The following is a 19,988-nucleotide window of genomic DNA, read 5'->3' on the forward strand; positions in this document are numbered from 1 at the left end:
GTCCATATTATATTAGTGTATGAATATATCTTACATTTGTCCATGTTAAATTAGAATATGAGTATGACTTACATATCCATGAGTTGTCCATGTTAAGCTAGTATATAATGTATATGATATAATATTTACAATGTATAACCAGTTTATGTTATATAGACAGGTTTGTAACACACTGTCTTATAGGCATATATTATTATTGTATCAATACGTGTCATTTGGTGAGCATTACCCTAGACAATTAATGCTAAATATGGATGTTTGTATCAAATCATATATATATATAATGTTATTTTCATATTAGGTGTAGATGGCATTATGTGTATGAATATACTGATGAAGAACAGATATTAATCCAGTGTTTGTTTATGTTTTTATGTAATGTCGACAAACCCAGTCGAGAGGAAGCCAGAGCCGCTAAAGAAGATGAACTCTGTGCATCATTCCAGTTCAGTGGGAGACCGTCTCTTCAGTGCGATGCGAAAGAAGTTTTTGTACCCCAAGGATAGCTACAAGCAGGGTCTTTTACTCACATCGGAACAGAGATTTGTTGTGACAACGGCTAAAAAACTGTGACAGACAGTGAACATCCTATGAACATTTTTCACCTGTATCCATGAAAAAAAAAAACACATTAAACAGATGAACTTTTTTTTTAAATTGAGCTTTGCAACCAAGAAGAAAGTGTTTATATTCACCCTTGTGTCTGTATGAAGGAATACAATTTGTGATTTTTTTTCCCTTAAAAATGAAACAGGTCTAAGTAATCGTATGTAAAACATGTTTTCTTTTCACATTTCCTATGATTTAGAAAAGGCAGGGTGACTGCCTTTGCATTTGCGGCAAATGCGGCTGGACAATCTGCTTGTGTATGATCTTTTGATCCACAAATAGGACAGATGGTGTCACCTCTGCATACCTGCTGTGAATGGCCATATTTCTGGCATTTAAAACAGCGAAGAGGATTCAGGATGTATGGGTGAATTCAGCAGTTTAAATATCCAGCTTTTTCTGAGAATGGCAAATCAGGAGTACTAAAAGTTAAAATGATGGAATGAGATTTCCATCTTTTTTGCCATTATTCTTTTAGCACTGATTACCTTTTGATTACTAAGTTCTTGAACTAATTCCACCTCAGACACTGTAATTAAGTCCCATTCTGTGATGACGCCTTTTGATGAATTTAAGGTACCTGGGGGAGTGACAGAAACTGGCAACCCACCAAATGTGGTTGTCTTTAATAGCCACTCCGAATGTTTGGTGGTGGATTTCATTCAGAAGATCTCTGGATTGTAGTCGCCATTTTTGGTGATCCTGTAATAGAAGCCAGTTATCTGAATCATGAATGGAGATAACTTACCCACAGGCTGTGTGGACAGAGAGTGTATCACCAAAAAATTTGGAATGTCTGGACAGTGTGCTTCTGTTCAAAGCCATTTAGGTTGACTATTGTTATAATGACAGGATTCTTGCCTTGAGCTTGAAGGCTCTAAAGGGTGGAAAATTGTTAGAATCCATAATGGATCCTTTTGGCCCTGGGGGTTTATTATTATTATTAGCTATATGGGGCAAGGAAGCCTGAGGCTTATGCTGCACCAGCAAAAAAAAAAATTCTCAAGATACTCTGAGAGAGAGAGAGGAATCACCAAGTAAGAGAAGAATAATGATATCCAGCTCAGGACCCTTTACCACCCAAGTTACTGGCCCCACCACAGGGATCATAATGAAAATTAACAAAGCACACTTATGGAATAAAATGCATATGCATCCAACACTGCTGAGCTGGATGATAGTATCTTCTGAGATGTAAAGTTTTAATTAACTTTAAACTGTAACCAACAATTTCAATGTAAAGTTTTAATTTTAAAAGAAAAAAGAACACATATCCATTACATGCCAGCTTTGTTTTTGTTTAAGTACTCCTTTGTTATGTGAATTCCAGGGTGCACTTTGCATTATGCCTTTAACAGTTTTTGCTATTCTATGTATGATCTCATAGTTTTGAAAAGGATGCTGCTGCTGTTGTTACTACAAAAATTTATAACATTCTCATTCTCACTTACCCTCTCAGAGGCCAAATGTTTACTTCTCCCTGTTTGCCATTACTGCATCAGTGATATACTGCATGATTATTGTTATTTATTATTATTATTTTTTGCATCTCTATTTGAGGTTAGATAGACAAAAAAAAAAAAACTGAATGTCTATTTATTTACTCTGGGTAAGTCTTATTTTTATAAAAATTTTATTGCTACTTGGCAGAATATACTACAGAGGGACATACAGTAGCTACAGTCCAAATTTGGAAACCACTGCATTAACTGGTTCTCCCTCTGTATCATATCGAGTTTGCTGTTGTCAGTGATGATTGTGAAATTTGTGTCTGCCATAAATGGCATCATTTTTATATTCTTTTTCTGGGACATAGTGAATCTTTGGTATAACAAGGTGTGGTAATATCAAGGTTGGATTGCACTACATTTAACAGAGATGTTATTTTTCATAAATGTTTTTCTCAGATTTTCTAGTTATCATTGGAAAAGATTTTAAAAAATATCTAATCATCAAGGAATAAAATCACGCTAAAAACTAATCATCAAGGAATAAAATCACACTAAAAACTAATCATCAAGGAATAAAATCACGCTAAAAATTAATCATCAAGGAATAAAAATATATGGATTATCCAATACATTCATATTGTTTTGTTTGCTTTTTCTTGATTTTCACTTTAATTTTTTTTTTTATTTATTATTATTATTTTTTTTTTTTTAGCTGGGTATCCCTTGGGTCACTGGTCAAAATTTGTTGCCGTGACAATGGATTGTCAGTTACGGGAAGGCACAGCTGACATTTTATATGTAAATGGCCCTGTTTGAAATTAATTTAAAAGTTGCATACCAGTTTGGAAAATTTTTAAATGTCCAAAGGGATGACATATTTCATAGAGGAACAGAGGTTCAAAGCTTCCTCTTACGTTGACAGAAAATATTGTGCACATCACTTTGTTGTTACCAACGTATGCAGTGAATTGCAAATATTTGCCGTGAAAAATGGCCATAACACATATGAAAAGTGAACTATTTATGATGGAAGAAACCTTCCTCATAATCTCTATCAGTAGTAGTAGTAGTAGTAGTGGCATGTGATGCAAGAAAGCAAATGTATGAGCTTATGCAGCATCAGCCAAAAAAAAAAAAAAAAATCACACCATTCCCTCCAAATGCCTGTCCAGTTCCTCCTTAAATTTATTCAACCTATCAACTTCCACAACGACAGATGGAAGTTTGTTCCAGCAATTAACCACCCGCTGGCTAAAAGCAAATTTCCGCACATCTATTCTACATCTGTCTTTTCTTAATTTGAATTTATGCCCCCTTAGGTTCGTAATCTGAACAAGTGGAAGGATCCATCAGAATTCAGCGTGCTCAACCCATTCAAGGCCTTATATACCTCAATCAGATCACCGCGCAGGTGCCTAGTCTCCAGCCACTGCAATTTGCAGAACTTAAGCCTCTCTTGGTAAGAGGATCCCTTCATTCCCCTCACCAATCTTGTTGCCCTTCTCTGTACATGCTCAAGTAAATCTAGATCCTTCCTAAAATGAGGCCTCCAGACCTGTATGCAGTATTCAAGGCGTGGCCTGACCATTGCCTTATACAGAGGGATAATCACCTCCTTTTCCCTGCTAGCAAAATTCCTATATATCATTGACAAAACCCCATGACCTGCCCTGGCAGCCTGTCTGCATTGCTCAGAAAACTTCATATCTGACTGCACAATTACTCCCAGGTCTTTTTCATTTTCTACCACCTTAATTGTAGTACCACACAGTTGGTACGTTTCTCTGGGGTTACTTCTACCCATATGCAGTACTTTGCATTTGTCAAGGTTAAACTTCAGTTGCCACTTCTTAGCACATCTGCCCAAATTATCTAGATCCTGTTGCAGTAGCACACTGCCATTACTGTCATTAACAACCCTGCCAACCTTTGTATCATCTGCAAACTTCGACATTAAGCCTGATATACCTTCATCAATATCATTGATAAATATACAAAACAACAGTGGACCTAACACCGAACCCTGTGGGACTCCACTAATAACATTAGTCCAAGAAGAGCAGCACCCATTGATTACCACCCTCTGTCTTCTCCCACTTAACCATCCTTTTATCCATTTTAGCAACTTACCCTTAATACCATTCTGCTCCAATTTGTACAATAGTCTTCCATGCGCAACAGTGTCAAAAGCTTTCCTGAAATCCAAATATATGATATCAAAATTATTTTTTGCATCCAGTTCCTTTGTAACCACATCATAATATCCTATCAAATTTGTCAGACAAGACTTTCCCTTAACAAACCCATGCTGTGTCTGAATTATTGCTGCAGTCTTGTCTAGATGATCCTGCAATGCATCTTTAACCAGCGACTCCATTATTTTACCCGGAACAGAAGTTAAACTAACAGTATACTACCATAAGTGATTGAGGGAAAACTGCAGATGGCAGAAGGAACACAAGCAGGACAGCAGGTAAAATTCAGTAATTTATGCATTTATCAAAGGTTGGTTTGAAGTTATTCCTTCAAATATATAAAAAGAAATATCATTAAATAAGCATAGTGGCCATTAAAATTTCATGAAAAATTGACTAACAGTCTACCATGTTCTGAGAGACAGATGGGTGGGCTATGCTACAGCAGCATCACAAAATTGGATAAAAAAAAAAAAGACTTTAGGTCCTTTCAGATTTAGATATTCTGAATATGGGATTCCATATTGTATGTTGTTTCTTTTTTCTTAGTTTATCTTATAAATAAAAGAAAATCTAAACAAAATATATAATTAGTCTTATTTATTGCTAGGCAAGGTTTTTGTTACCATTTTTATTATTTTATTTCTTATTATTGTTAGATATATATTGATAAAAACAGCTAATGTTTTGACACTTACCTCATTATCACAAACCTTGTTATTACAATACATGAAAATTTAGTCCCTTAAACTTTGTATTAACGAGACTCTACCGTATTTAAACAATTTTCAACAAATTTTAAATTTTCTACAATACCAATAAGCTTGGGAGATACCTAAACATGGACCTAAATAGCATTAATATGCTTGAGGATCCACAGCCAAATACATATTAAGAACCAATGGGATAGGGGAATTAAATGAATCTTTTACAGAATCATATTTTTAAATAAAATTAACAATACTTATGTAACAAAAGCTCATACCATGATAGATATTTATTTTTGTCCATAAACTGTGTGTGTGTGTGTGTGTGTGTGTGTGTGTGTGTGTGTGTGTGTGTGTGTGTGTGTGTGTGTGTGTGTGTGTGTGTGTGTGTGTGTGTGTGTGTGTGTGTGTGTGTGTGTGTGTTTGTGTGTTTTACGGCTGATTTGCCTGTTCTGGAATCATAATCTTAATTTTTTAAATATTGACAACAAAATTTTCTTAATAGAAATGCTATTAATCTTTTTGTTTTTAATATCAACAAACACTTGTAAATAGCTACATACAACCTTGCTGCTTGCAGCAATGTCCAGCACATTCCATATCATAATCCAAACTTTGTGCACATAAACAAGTTGCATACCTCAATAATTTTATGAGGAGACATTTTTGAAATATCATCTAAAGTGGTCTCTCCAAAGGGATGCACTAAAATGTGAATCACCACATGTTTGCTATATTTCTAAATGTAAATAGGTTTTGCTTAAATATCACATCTTATCCTCTACACATGCAAAAAAAAAAAAAAAGTACAGAAAATATATGATAATATTAAATGTTAAAGATAATTAAAAAATATTAAAGTCTAAGAAATATTGCAAACTCGAACACAATGTACTGATACTTACCCAAAATAATTACATCAACTTCAGCCTCATCTTTTCCATATTCATTTATAGCAGTGATAGTATAAGTACCATTATCATCTCTTCTGGCTTGACGCACTGCAAGTTTGGTATTATAACATTCAGAAGTTATTTTTATACGATCAGTTGACTCCAAGTTTCTGCCCTTTAAGGCCCAAGACAATTCAGGGGGAGGTTCACCTATGACATCAACGTCAAAGTTGAAAGAATGTCCAGCTTTGATTCTCAGTTTCTGCAGTTTACTTCTGTCAATTTTGGGAGCCACTATTAAATTAACAAAATATCATGAGAATGAAGAACCATTTATTTTCTTAAAGTAATATCATTAATAATAAAATGCTGTACATAAAAGAATGTCTTAAAAAATAACTTTAAATAGCAGTAGTTATATCATTGTTTTATCAAACACTGTCATATCATTACTATCTGGACAAAACTGCATTTAGTCACATGCTACCCAAACAGGACACAAATATAAAATTATAGCATCCAAGAATACAGTAGTATGATTGTGAATGCAAGATGCTGTAATCAATGGAGCTAACAGATTTCCAATATAATAGGGAGCCACATATATTAAAACCCAAGTAAAATGTTTGTATTTCATATATGTGTAAAACACTTAGAATATTCTGTCCACATTTTTTCTCCTCAGACAGCTGATTTAAAAACTCCACTGAGTATTAAGTGTGTTAAGCATATGAGACACTGGTAGAGTGTATTTAAATTACATGTATTCTTCAGTTGATTTGCTTGTTAAAATGCCCACTTCCCGTTCTTCCGGTGACCATTCTCCCCGCCTCCCATAGGAGGTGGGGAGAATGGTCACCCAAGACCGACTAACTTAGTCATGTTCTGAAAAAACTCATAAAATTCCTCACATCATTAACAGAAATCCAATTTAGGACTTTTGCACCTGGCTTGGGTGGTTGTTGTTGTTCAGTTTAATGACCCCAGGGCTACTAAGGCCAAATTGTGTCTGTTCATCGTTAATTCACAAAAGGCAACCTGGCTTGGGAGGACAGTATGTATAATCACTGTGATACCTGCAAGAGTACTCCATTTATTCAGAAGATGACATATAATGATGGGACAATAAACGGTGAAACAAAAAAAATGGAAATATGGGACAAATAAATGGCAGGTTAACCTTTCATGATATCATGTGTTTAAAGCAGTACAATACTCAGGCAATGAGTATTGTACTGCTTGAATGAGTTTGATCTAATGTGAAATGTACTGCTCAAGTGGGGGCAGGAGCAAAGATACATCAGCACCCCAAAGAAATTTATATATTTTACTATAAAGACCCTTCTGTTTACAACCCACTTTAAGATATTATCAAAAAGTAAAAGGAAACTAGACAGATTTTTAATTTATAGGAGACATTAATTTTTTGTATGCACAATAAAAAATAAATGTACAATATATACAGGGTGTCTCAAAAATATTGGTAAAAATGTTTAGAGGAGGTAGGTAACATCTAGAGGAATGTGAATCGCATAGGAACCCATAACAGGAAACATCATGGGAAAGTAGTAGCAGAGGCACAAGAAGCAGAACTGACACAAGACAGTAATTAGTGGCAAACATTTATTTGACATAATATTAACAATGGAGTACGAGATGGATGCATTTCATGATGTTACAACAGGTGCTCAAAGGTTCCGCCATGAGACGCGATGCATGCGTGACACCGATGCAGCATGGATTGGCGGACACGGTCGAACAGACCTCGAGTTTCTTTGACAGTAGCAGCAGCACAGACGAGTCTAACAACGAGATCCACTTCCGTCTCCACAGGCGATTCATACACGATAGATTTGAGGGCCCCCACATAAAGAAATCAAGGCTCGATAAATCAGGTGAGCGTGGGGGCCAGGCAACAGGTCCACCACAGCCAATCCATCAATGCCCAAAATGCCTGTTCAAATGGTCACGAACACACCTTCCATAATGGGCAGGCACCCCGTCATGTTGAAACCAAAGGTTGCGTCTCACATTTTCTGGAACATCGTCAAGTAACCCTGGTAGAACTTGTTCAAGAAAGATCCGATATTTAGCGGAGTTCATACGGGATGGTAACAGGTTTGGGCTGCCTAAGCAGTCACCGACCATACCTGCCCACACATTTATTGCGAAGCGATGTTGTGCTGCATGGGGTCACACACCGTGTAGGCCCTCTGCTAATCCATACACTAGATGCATGTCTGCCAGCTCACAGTTCGTATATCGATGCATGCTCTTCATGCGGCAACTACTGCTTGAATGAGTAAACCAGAAATTTTCCCTCTTGCGAACTGATAAACAGCGCTGTGTACCGACTTACAGTGACGTTTCCGGTTATGGGTTCCTATGCAATTCACATTCCTTTAGATGTTACCTACTCCCCTAAACGTTTGTACCAATATTTTTGAGACACCCTGTATATCTGCATCACACTGTGAATTCCTGTTTGCACCCCTGACAAAGTTCATTGTTTCAGAGGTTTCATCACATTTCAGTTTTTCATTTCTTATTTGATACATGCTTAGTATTGTCAATCCAATCATTACAGAAATCTGTTCAACTGCTTTGAAAAGAATTATGAAGTTTTCATTTTCAATTTAGTTTGCATTAATTTTATTACACAAGAAAAATATCTCTTTCTTGGCTAGCTAAACCCTTTAGTTTTAACTTCTGACATGAACACTATTTTTTTAGGCTATACATCAAAAACAAACAAAACAAAGTAAATCTTTGTCCCAACGAAGAATTTCAATATAAAAATTTTACTGAATATTAGATAAAATGTGTTAACTCTTTCAACATGAGTGAACTGGACTAGAGATCTGACTGTTTGAATGAACTTCTCCCACATTACATTACTCAGACTCCCTCTAGTCACTATCTTGGCAGCATAGAGGTAGCAAGATAATGCACTAGCTGATCAATAAGCCTCCCAGAGAGTCACCAATAGGTTTGGTCCAGTGGATCATCTAGTGGCTGGCCTGCGAATGCCATTTTAGAACTGTACTTTTGAAATGTGGGGAAGATTGGATCGCTTGCCATGATGTCCATCATAACCCCAATAATACTGAATGATGGAAGAGATGGGAGATTTGCTCCCTTCCACCATGAGATTCGTGAAAAGAGATTTGCTGGATTTGCAGATGCAATTTGCGATTTTCTAGATGCAATTTACTAGATTTGCATCTTCTATCATGAGAAGAGATTTGCTGAAGCTTTGCTCTGGATACTAAACATGAGTTCCACCACTTCAAGTCTCCAACAAGCAAAGTGGTGGTATTGCACTGGCTGATGAGAGTCATCATCTAATATTGCCTGATAACACAGAGAGGCGTCATTCCTCCATGTGGTGTGGTTTCCACACCTCAACCTCTGTTTGCATTGGTTTGCACTTGGGTGGTCGCTTACAGTATGCTGGGTGCCGTATTTTGGGACTTGCAGATGGGGGTTATACCCAGGTTACTAACAGTCTCACCACTGTGAAGGCCCAAGCAGAGGATCTGTCTGTCACAGATCAACTGGACTTTGCCAAAATTAGGTCCACTTGACTTAAATGTCAATCTGAATATCAGTTCCATCAGTGTTGTAGATTCCAAGGTAACAAGCACAGCTCGGCATATCTGAGAGAATGTCTGTGACAGCCACAAGAAGCTCATACCAAGGATTTGGTGTGAAAGATGTTTTTATTGTATTCTCTTGGAGCTCTCACGCCCCTAGACCACACTCTAAAAACTACCTATCTATTGTGGTTGATCAGGTATACCCCTATTCGTGATAACTGTCTTCCTGGATGACAGAGGTATATTACAGCAGAATAATGCACCTTGCCACATTTCTGGTATTGTGCAAGAGTCGAATACAAAATGGACTGCCAGGTGCTAACTTGGTCAACGAATTCACCAGATGGAATCTCAGAGAACATCTCTGGAATTATGTGGATCCAGTGTTTGGATCCATATAATTCCAAGGACAATCACAGATCTGCAGGACAAAATCCTGGCAATGGTACAACATACCTCTGCACAGGCCATATGACCTGTGCAAAGATATGTTGTCCGTGAGTTCTAGAGTACTCAGTCTTATCTGCCCTGCCATATGGCTGCAGTACTGGCAGCAAGAGGAGGAGGATATATCCACTGTTAAGATGGTCACAATGTTTTGACTGGACAGCAAATATTTTTTATTATTGAATAATAAACTTATTATATTCTGTTCATTAATAAAAACTTATCAAATAGCAAATGATATACAGTCAAATTTGTTTTCATATTGAATTACTTTTAAATAAATCATATTGCTGAAAGGGTAATTTTCCATTTTTGGAAAATTTCCAATTCAGCTTTTTTAACAAACATTATATTATAATAATGACTATTATTATGTATATTATTATTAATATGCATTAAAATAAAAAACAAACAAACAAACATACATCGTCTTGGTTTAGCAACAACAGGTAATGTTCCATCACTGGGTTCCCCTGGACCTGCTTGATTAACTGCTCTGACACGAAATTCATAAGCTTGTCCCTGAACCAAATCTGGAACAGTTACCTCAGTTTTATCTGCACCAACTTGCAATGCCTTTTCCCAATTTCCAAATTTATCTTTTCTTTCAATGATATATCCACTAATAGGGGATCCTCCATCATTATCAGGAGCAGCCCATTTAAGATCAACATGATCCTTATCCCAATCAACTACTTCAGGTGTTCCTGGCTTTCCTGGCTCATCTGCAATCAGAAGAAAAATTTTTTTTTTTTTTTTTTTCCTTTTAAGAACTTTTAACAATGCATAATAGTATATAATAACACTTTTTCACATCTTAAAATTTAAAGTATATTAAAATCATAATCTGAATTCAGAATGGAACAACATAATAATCAACACAATCAATAAAAATAACTTTTTATTATAGAAAATAAAGAGTTTTTTTATTTTCAGTTTAATCTGGCATTGCTAGTATGTCACTTTAAAAACAGATACACTGTTATGCATATAAATCGAATTGCAATCTCAAAAATTCAAACTGGAATTCAATATCTATAATTTCTGCCTCCTGCAAAAGGTATGATAATAATTAATGATTAGATAGGTTATTAGTGTTAAAAGTGACAAATGACAAAAGGAAACAAGCTTATGCAAGCTTGGTCGTGAGACATCAATCATCATGCAGTACGATCAATGGTTTTTTGGTTATGGTGGACATCATGGTGAGATCCAGTCTTTTTTACATTTCAAAGGTACAGATCAAAAATAGTGACTGCTGAGCAGTCATTTGATAGCCCACTGGACCAAACCTATTGTAACCCTCTAGGAGGCATCTGGATCAACTAGTGTGATAATCTTGCTGCCTCTAGTCTGCTAGATAGTGAACAGAAGGATTATGAGCAGTGTATATGTGGAGGGGGGCATTATTGAGGTCATATTATGTAAAAGAGCTAGGTATATTCTTCCTGTGTGTACGTTACATCAAAAATTACATTACTTCATGCAATACGTTGCACCCCCACTTTTTCTTTACTACTGAATACTTCATGAACAGTCAAACTAAAAGAACAATCTTATTTTCAAAAAGATCAAGACCTCCCAAACTTTCCTCATTAATTTCACAAATATATATGGCCTCAATTCCAATCACAACGATGTCCATTTCAACTCACAGTGTGCCATGCCTCACTTAATTTTTCGGACAAAATCCCAATTATTGGTTGGCATTGATCATCTCAGTTGACATAATTATTTGCTGCAAATTCTTTTCATTTTAAATCTGGTTCTTGTACATATGTCTGCTCAGATATTCCTTATCAGAGATTTAGTAATTTGGAATCTCATCTTTTCAAACTTCTCTGGATTAAAATCTCTTTACCCCATTCTATTCTGCAAAATTGAATTGTTGAGTTGATGATATCAACCTATAGTACTTAGTACCATGCAAGATGGGGAGAGAGAGGATGATAGAAACTTTGCTCTAGAGACTAAACATGGGTTTCACCACTTCAAGCCTCCAATATGCAAATTGGTGGTATTGCACCAGTTGATGAGAGTCTAGCAACTAGGACTAGGTGGTAGTGCCATCTACCACCTAGGACTCTCTTTGAAACTCTACTTTCTACAGTCCAACTTTCCTAACCACGTGGTAATATTCCTTGCCAACACAACTCCAGCAGCTTCAGTTTTCTAGTCACATTGACCGAGCTGGTTGAGATGCTGAGGCTTTTGCAATTATTAATGGTTGGTTGGTATGTTGTTTAATGGCACAAGGACTACTAAGGCCATATTGTACCTGATTCTATTCAGTACTGCAGTTTCAAATTAAAATCTATTAAATAACAATCTCCTTCAAGAAAATAAAGAACTCAGCTAGGTTTGAATTGTCTCCAATTAGATGAGATAGTGTTAAAGGAGTTCATGCAGATGTGAAAGTGATGTGAAAATTGTGTTTCAAGAGTTAATATATCTAGTTATATGGTGTGGCAATATGTACAAATAAGCGGATCCTCTCCCATGAGCAGATATATATGGGTTAGACGCCTATGCCCAATACACGTCCTAGACAGGATCACCTCCTCTTGCCTATTTGATCTCATGATTGATGTCCACAACTGAGGTTCCCATTTAAATTGCAGCAGCTTATTGCTGCCCGAGCCTGCCAGATTTGCAACCACTGTTCTTCACACTCGTTTTTTATGACTGATTTGTAGCATGTATACGGCAATTGGTAGGGGAGCATGCAATCATTGGATGTTTAGCGGCTTGATCTGGATAATTATTTCCTTTGACGCCTACATGACCTGGTATACAACAGAAAGTGACTGATTGGTTAACAGCTTGTAATGCAATTATCTGTGATCTGATTTGATTCAAGACAGGGTGGATTGGCTTGGATGGAATTTTAAATTCTGTTATTGCACTCAGAGAGTCAGAGTAGATTACAGTTTGCTTACTGGATTAATCACTTGGTCCAGAGATATTTTAATCACCCACAGTTCAGCAGAATAGCCACTGCTTCTTTTGGAAGGGACACAGAACTAGAAAAGATAGAAGAAACTGCTGCTGTGCCTACTATTGTACTTGTTTTTGAATCATTGGTATTTATTATTCTGGGTATAACCCCCATGCACAAGCACACTGTGCATGACCACCCAGGTGTGAACCAATGTAAGCAGGGTTAGAGGTGCAGCACCCACAACACACCACATGGAGGAATGCCACCCCTCTTTGTTACCAGGCAATACTAGGTGGTATATGACTCTCATCAACCGGTGCAATACCACCAATTTGCTTATTGGAGGCTTGAAGTGGTGGAATCCATGTTTAGTCTCCAGAGCTAAGTTCCGGTCAACCCATCACTTCCATCATGCAGTATGACTGATGACTTTTGAGGTTATAATGGACATCATGGTGAGATCCAATCTTCCTTACATTTCGAGGGTACAGCTGTAAAACGGTGTTCGCAGGCTGACCGCTAGTTAGTACACTGGACCAAACCTATTGGTAACTCTTTAGGAGGCTTCTGGATCAGCTAGTGTATAATCTTGCTACCTATACTCTGCCAGATAGTGACTGGAGGGAATCCGAGTAGTATGAATGCAAGGGGGGGGGGGCATCGTTGAGGCCACATTATGAAGAAGGCTCTGGGTATTCTTACCATGTGTATGCCATATCCAAAAATTTCATTACTTCATACAGCATATCCCTCCTATATTTTCTTAATATTGAATACACCACGAATTGCCAAACTAACAGAGTAAGCTTATCTGTAAAAAGATCTAAACCTCCCAAACACTTCCTAGTTCATGTCACAAATATGCATTGTCTCAATTCTAATCTCAACGATGTCCACTTCTGCTTGCAGTCTGTCAAACCCCATGTACTTTTTCTGACAGAATCCCAGTTATTGGTTGATTCAACTACTGCTCGTCTCAGTTGCCCAAATTATTCACTGTATGATTCCTTTTGCCTCAAAGGTGGTACTTGTGCTTATGTCCATTCTGAAGTTTCCTGTCAGAGACTTTGTTATTTGGAATCACCTCTTTTCAATCTTCTCTGGCTTAAAATCTCTCTACCTCATTCTGTCAAATTCATCTGTTGTCTCTACCGTTCTCCCAACTCCACTAATCACTCAGAGCTCTTTGACTTCCTCTCTTTGAAACTGGACTTTCTCCAGTCCAACTTTCCTAACAGTGAGGTAATTTTCTTTGGTGATTTTAATGTTCACAACTCCAGCTGGCTTCCATTTTCTAGTCACACTGACCTTGCTGGTCGAGATGCAGAGGCTTTTACAATTACTAATGACCTTGCACAGATTGTTCATTTACCTACAAGAATCCAGACACTCTTAACCATACAGCCACGATACTTGATCTTTTTCTCACAAACAACCCTTCTAAGTACATGGTCAAAGTGAGTGGTCCTTCAGGCACCTCAGATTGCAACTTGGTGATTGTCTCTTCCCCAATGGAACCTTTATATCTCATGACTGTTCCCAAAATCGTGTTGTTTGGCAATACAAGAATGCAAAATGGGATGACCTGCAAGATTTCTCTTCTTCTTTTCCTTGTTCGGATTACTGTAGCAAAACTTCTGATGTCAATGTTTGCTCAGATTGTGTCAGTGAAATTATTCTTTAGGAATGGAGGAATCCTTTATTCCACACTACACTTTAAAATCTCATTCTTTATCAAAACCATGGTTTTCCAATAAATGTGCCAAGACTGTTCAATGTTGCAAAGCAGTTATTAATCAGTCCAAACTAGATTTTGAACAGGCTAAGAGTAGAAAACTTGCTTCTTGCCCTAATGGTAGCCGAGCATTCTGGTCTCTTGCCAAAGCTATTGGCCACAACTTTTGCCCATCTCTGCTCCCACCTCTGTCCAAACCAGATGGTTCTGTTGTCACTTCAGCAAAGGATAAAGCTGACCTGCTAGCATCCCATTTTTCTTCCAACTTGTGTATTAATAATCTTGGTAAAACACTTCCCACCATTCCCAACCCGCTCCATTCAATGCCTCCTGAGGTCTTCCGTCAAAAGGATGTCAGAAGGATTTTGATGAATCTCGATGCTAAGAAAGCTCCAGGTCCTGATGGTATGTCCCACTTGTTCTGAAAACCTGTGCGCTTGAACTTACTCCTGTTCTTTGCCGCCTTTTTTCACTTTCTTAATCCAAAGGTGTTTTTTCTTATGATTGGAAATTTGCTCATATCCAGCCAGTTCCGGAAAAGGATTACAAATCCCTCCCATCCAATTATTGTCCCATTGCAATTACTTCTACTCTTTGCTAAAGTAATGGAGAAATCAATTAATTGCAAACTTTTAAACTACCTTGAAAACTTTCATCTGATCAATGATCGCCAGTATGGATTCCATCAGAGTTGATCCACTGATGATATTCTGGCTTATATTACCCATTTATGAACAAATTCAATGGAAAAGTTTGGTGAAACACAAGGAATTGCTCTTGACATCTCAAAGGTTTTTGATTGTGTTTGGCATAAAGGTTTTCTAAACAAGCTTCCATCTTATGGTCTGCCAACTGTGTTTAGTAATTGGTTATCCAGTTTTCTCTTTGATTGCTCACTGAGGGTGATGGTAGATGACTTTCTGTCTTCTAACTTCTCCACTAATACTGGTGGTCTCTAAGGTTCAGTTCTTTGTTTGGTTTTCTTCAGCTGTCCACTCTCTTCAAATTGCAAATCCGCCGTACCATGGAATGTTGTTTCCACATCTGGGGCGGTGCCCCCAAAACCTCTCTCAGGCTTCTAGATTCCATTCAGAAGAGGGCAGTTAGGTTAATTAATGACTCATCTCTAACGGAGTCACTCCACTCACTGTCTCATAGACGTACTGTTTCTGCTGTATGCCTTTTCTACAGATACTTCCATGGGCACTGTTCTTCTGAATTGGCTTCTATAATTCCTGCTCCCACTTTCAAAACAGTCCAAATGCGTGCCGTCACCAGCCAACATTAATTTTCTGTCCAACTTCAAACTCACAGAATCAACTTTTGTTGTTATTTGGTTTTTAGGAGCATTAGCAACTGAGGCTATATTGCTCAGGGATATGAAGTGGTCATTCCCTGACCTTTTCACATCCTCCGTATTTGGTGGTGATGGGCTCGAACCCCTGTCTAATCAAGAAGAATGTGCTACGCACTGCTGCTCCTTCCCACCTGGTTACGGTACTAAGTAATATAGGTTCTAATACCTCTCGTGTTTGGGGTTTTCATAAAAAAAATATATATGTCTGAAAACACTGAGAACCTTTAGCTACATGAGCAGCATGGAGTTTCCTAGTGGTGAGATGTGCTGCTTGCCTTTTCCCCATTGTTGGAATGAGAAATCACAGACTGGTTTATAATCAGACTGTGGACTGTCAGGTGTGCTTATTTCCTGAAAGATATTACCGATGTCTAAATTCTAGCATTGTGTTAACTGTAGAAACCTCATCTCAATTGGCTTTTTTCGTTAGATTTGTTCTAATAAAAGGTGTCCACTGGGGCTCAAATAAGTATAGCAAGATAAAATGGAAGGGAAGGCTCTGTATTTTTGCTGCATAGTTGAGTAGCAACATTTTCCACCGAAGATGGAGTGGAGGTTTGTGTGCCTCTATATATAGACTCTGTACAGGAGATGTTCTGAATGCTCCTAAAGCAGTTCACTTTTCCTGGCAGAGTCATAGATTGGAGCTCCAAAATCCAAGCGAGATCAGATTAGCACCCTATATAGCAGAAGCAGAGTGTATCAGTCAGCACCCCATATCGATGAAGATTGAGGTACATTGAGTACATTGAGAATATTTAATTTTTTCAAGCAAATGGTTCTCAGGTATGTGATGTGTTGTAAGAAGTTTAATTTATTATCCAGGTTTAGGTCAAGAAATCTGATACTATTGGAAAGAGGTATGGTGAAATTTTTAAGTTGTAATTCAGGCTCAGGGTGGATCTTACATTTCTTGCAGAAATGAAGACAGTTGGATTTTTGTGCTGATAAGTGGTAGCCATTGCGACACATCCACAGCTAAATTTTGTTAATTCAGATCTGAAGCTATCTTTCAATAGAATTCATAGTTTTTCCTTGGCACGAGATCGTCTGTATAGTGATATAATTCTACCTTGCCTGGAATATCATGGATGATATTGTTTATTCTTATTAAAAATAGTGTAGGATTCAAAATAGATCCCTGTTTTGCTATATGGATTCTAGAAAGAGTATTTAGATGACTAACCTGAAAGGTTCTTCCCTGGAGAAAGTACTGAATAAACAAGGGAAGCCTGCCTCGTAGTTCAAAGGTGTGAATATCCTGCAGAATACCGAAACAACATGTTGTATCAAAGGCCTTTTCTAAATCCAAACTTACCATAACTAGGTGGTCATTTCTGACAAAAGCATTTCTGTTGTTTGAGTCTGTTTTGGTCATCATATCTAATGCAGATCTATTTTGCTAAAAACCATACTGATTTTTATGTAAGATGTTATGTGACTCTAGAAACTACGTGAGGTGCTTGAAAACCATTTTCTCTGGTGTTTCCCCCAAACAACTAGTTAAAGAAATTGACCAATAATTAACTGGATTAGAGAGGTCTTTTTCCTGGTTTAGAGATAACTAATACAAATGAATGTCTCCAAGAGTGAGGATAAACATGTTCCTGAAAAATTCTGTTAAAAAATGTTAAAAAAGTTTGTAAAGTAGTATCATTCAAGTGTTTTAGCATAATATAAAATATACCATCAGGGCCCAGCTGCACTATTGGGTGCTCTGTTAAGAGATTCCATTAACTCAGATATTGAAAAAGGCTGATTATATGGAAGTGACAGACCAGTGTGGAAATTTAACCTATGCCTTTCTGCTACCCCTTTAATTTCTTGGAATGGAGCATCATATGAATTTTCTGCTGAAATTTTTGCAAAAGTGTTTGCTATATCTTTGGGGACTCCTGCCCATTACAGATCAATATAGAAGAGGATGACAATGGATATTTGCCATTCTGATGTTGGATTTTCTTCCAGATTAATCTAGTATCAGTGTTTTTGGTGATAGTGTAAGGGCTCGAACCCCGGTCTAATCAAGAAGCGTGTGCTATGCACTGATGCTTCTGCCCACCTGGCTATGGAGGTGCCATAATGAGTGGTGTCCATTAAAGTCACCCATCAAACAAATAGGAAGTGGCATCTGGGCAAGGAGCTCATCAAAGTCTTTGAGTACATATGTTTGGTTAGGTGGAAGATAAATAGCAACAAGAGATAAAATTATTCCAACTTCTATTCTTACAGCAACAACTTTTAAATTAGTTTTTAAGGGGATTTGACTAGATAGATACTAATACTGCTACACCTCCACAGACTGCAGTGTCTGCATTCCTGTCAAGCCTGTACAAAGCATATTTCTTTATTGAGTGGGCAACTTGTGTAGTTAAATATGTTTCCTGTAAACAAATGCCTGCTGAATTGAAATCTCATATTAGCTGAACTGAAATCTCATAGAGGCATGTGATGCAAGAAAGCAAGCATAGGAGCTTATTGTAGCATCAGCCAAAAAGAAAAAAAAAAAAAAAAAACCACAATTTCACACAACCATTCCCTCTAAAAGTTTGTCCAGTTCCTCCTTGAATTTATTTAAACTGTCAGCTTCCACAACAACAGATGGAAGTTTGTTCCAGCAATTAACAACCTGCTGGCTAAAGGCATATTTCTGCACATCTATTCTACAACTGTATTTCCTCAAATTGAATTTATGCCCACTCAGGTTTGTAATCTGAGCTAGCAGAAGAATCCCATCAGAATTCAGTGTGCTCAACCCATTCAAGACCTTATACACCTCAATCAGATCACCTTGCAGGTGCTTAGTCTCCAGATGCTGCAATTTGCAGAACTTAATCCCTTCTTGGTAAGAGGACCCTTTTGTTCCCCTCACCAATCTTGTTGCCCTTCTCTGTACATGCTCAAGCAACTCTACATCCTTCCTAAAATGAGGCCTCCAGACCTGTATGCAGTACTCAAGGTGTGGCCTGACCACTGTTTTATACAAAGGGATAATCATCTCCTTTTCCCTGCTAGCAAAATTCCTGTACCCCATGACCTGCTCTGACAGACTGTCTGCATTGCTCAGAAAACTTCATATCTGATTGCACAATCAGTCCAAAGTCTTTTTCATTTTCTGCCACCCTAAGTGTAGTACCACACAGTTGGTACTTTCTCTGGGGGTTACTTCTACCCATATGCAGTACTTTGCATTTATCAAAGTTAAACTTCAGTTGCCACTTCTCAGTCCATCTGCCCAAATTTTCTAGAGGCTGTTGCAGTAGCACACTGGCATTACTATCATTAATAACTTTGATAGCATGAACCAGAGCTATAATGCTCAATACATTCTATGTTAATATTAAAATTTAAAAAAATTTAAATCTTACATTACAGTAACAAATAATTAACAATAATTAAAAATCAATTTAATGCAATTAAAAATTAAGTCAAAAATTAATTTAACGAAAAAAACTGGAAAACGATTTTCCTTCCTGAAGCTGACAATGCTTTTCGACCGTATGTCATGATAACAGGAATGAAAATTACCAAATAGGGGTGAGCATGGAACTTAAATAGCGATTATTTGTCTTCGTGCATGTGCGTAAAGGACCACGATTTGGAGATTACATATGGCCGGCAAACATTAACAGAATTCTCATGTAATTTAATTTCAACGGTTTTTGCAATTAATAGTCTTGTATAATTATGTTGGACACTAAGTATTTTGGCCTCGTTAAATAAAAAAGTATGTTTTTCATTCACAACTGTCATTAATAACATAAAGTTCATCTGTATTAGTATGTAGTTCTCAACAATTCCATTGTAAAATGCACTGCATTATTTAGTTTTAGTGGTAGGATGATCCAGTTGCTTTTTAGAGGCAGTAGGTTGTTGTTGTTTTGGTGTTTATTGGTACATTGACAATGGAGATCATAATGTGCCAGTTCATTTGTTATAGTATGTTCTCTGTATATAAATCTTGTTCAAATGTAAGGAGGTTAAATATTTCTGTGGTATTATATTATTATTTACAGCAGATGGTATACGCTGATTGTTTGTATGAATCTAAAAA

General features: G+C 37.2%; 1 protein-coding gene across 1 annotated transcript in view; it reads right to left on the bottom strand.

Annotated features, from left to right (window-relative positions):
- LOC150087120 (twitchin-like) overlaps nucleotides 1-19,988 on the bottom strand; it is a 3,511,780-nt gene that overhangs the window by 1,617,046 nt on the left and 1,874,746 nt on the right. The window contains 2 exon segments of the mRNA XM_090372971.1: nucleotides 5,868-6,149; nucleotides 10,327-10,626. Of these exon segments, the coding sequence (XP_090229097.1) occupies nucleotides 5,868-6,149; nucleotides 10,327-10,626 (582 nt within the window).

The sequence above is a fragment of the Mastigoproctus giganteus genome, chromosome 4 (genome assembly GCF_048544385.1).
Source record: "Mastigoproctus giganteus isolate SK-2022 chromosome 4, ASM4854438v1, whole genome shotgun sequence".
Classification (NCBI taxonomy): domain Eukaryota; kingdom Metazoa; phylum Arthropoda; class Arachnida; order Uropygi; family Thelyphonidae; genus Mastigoproctus; species Mastigoproctus giganteus.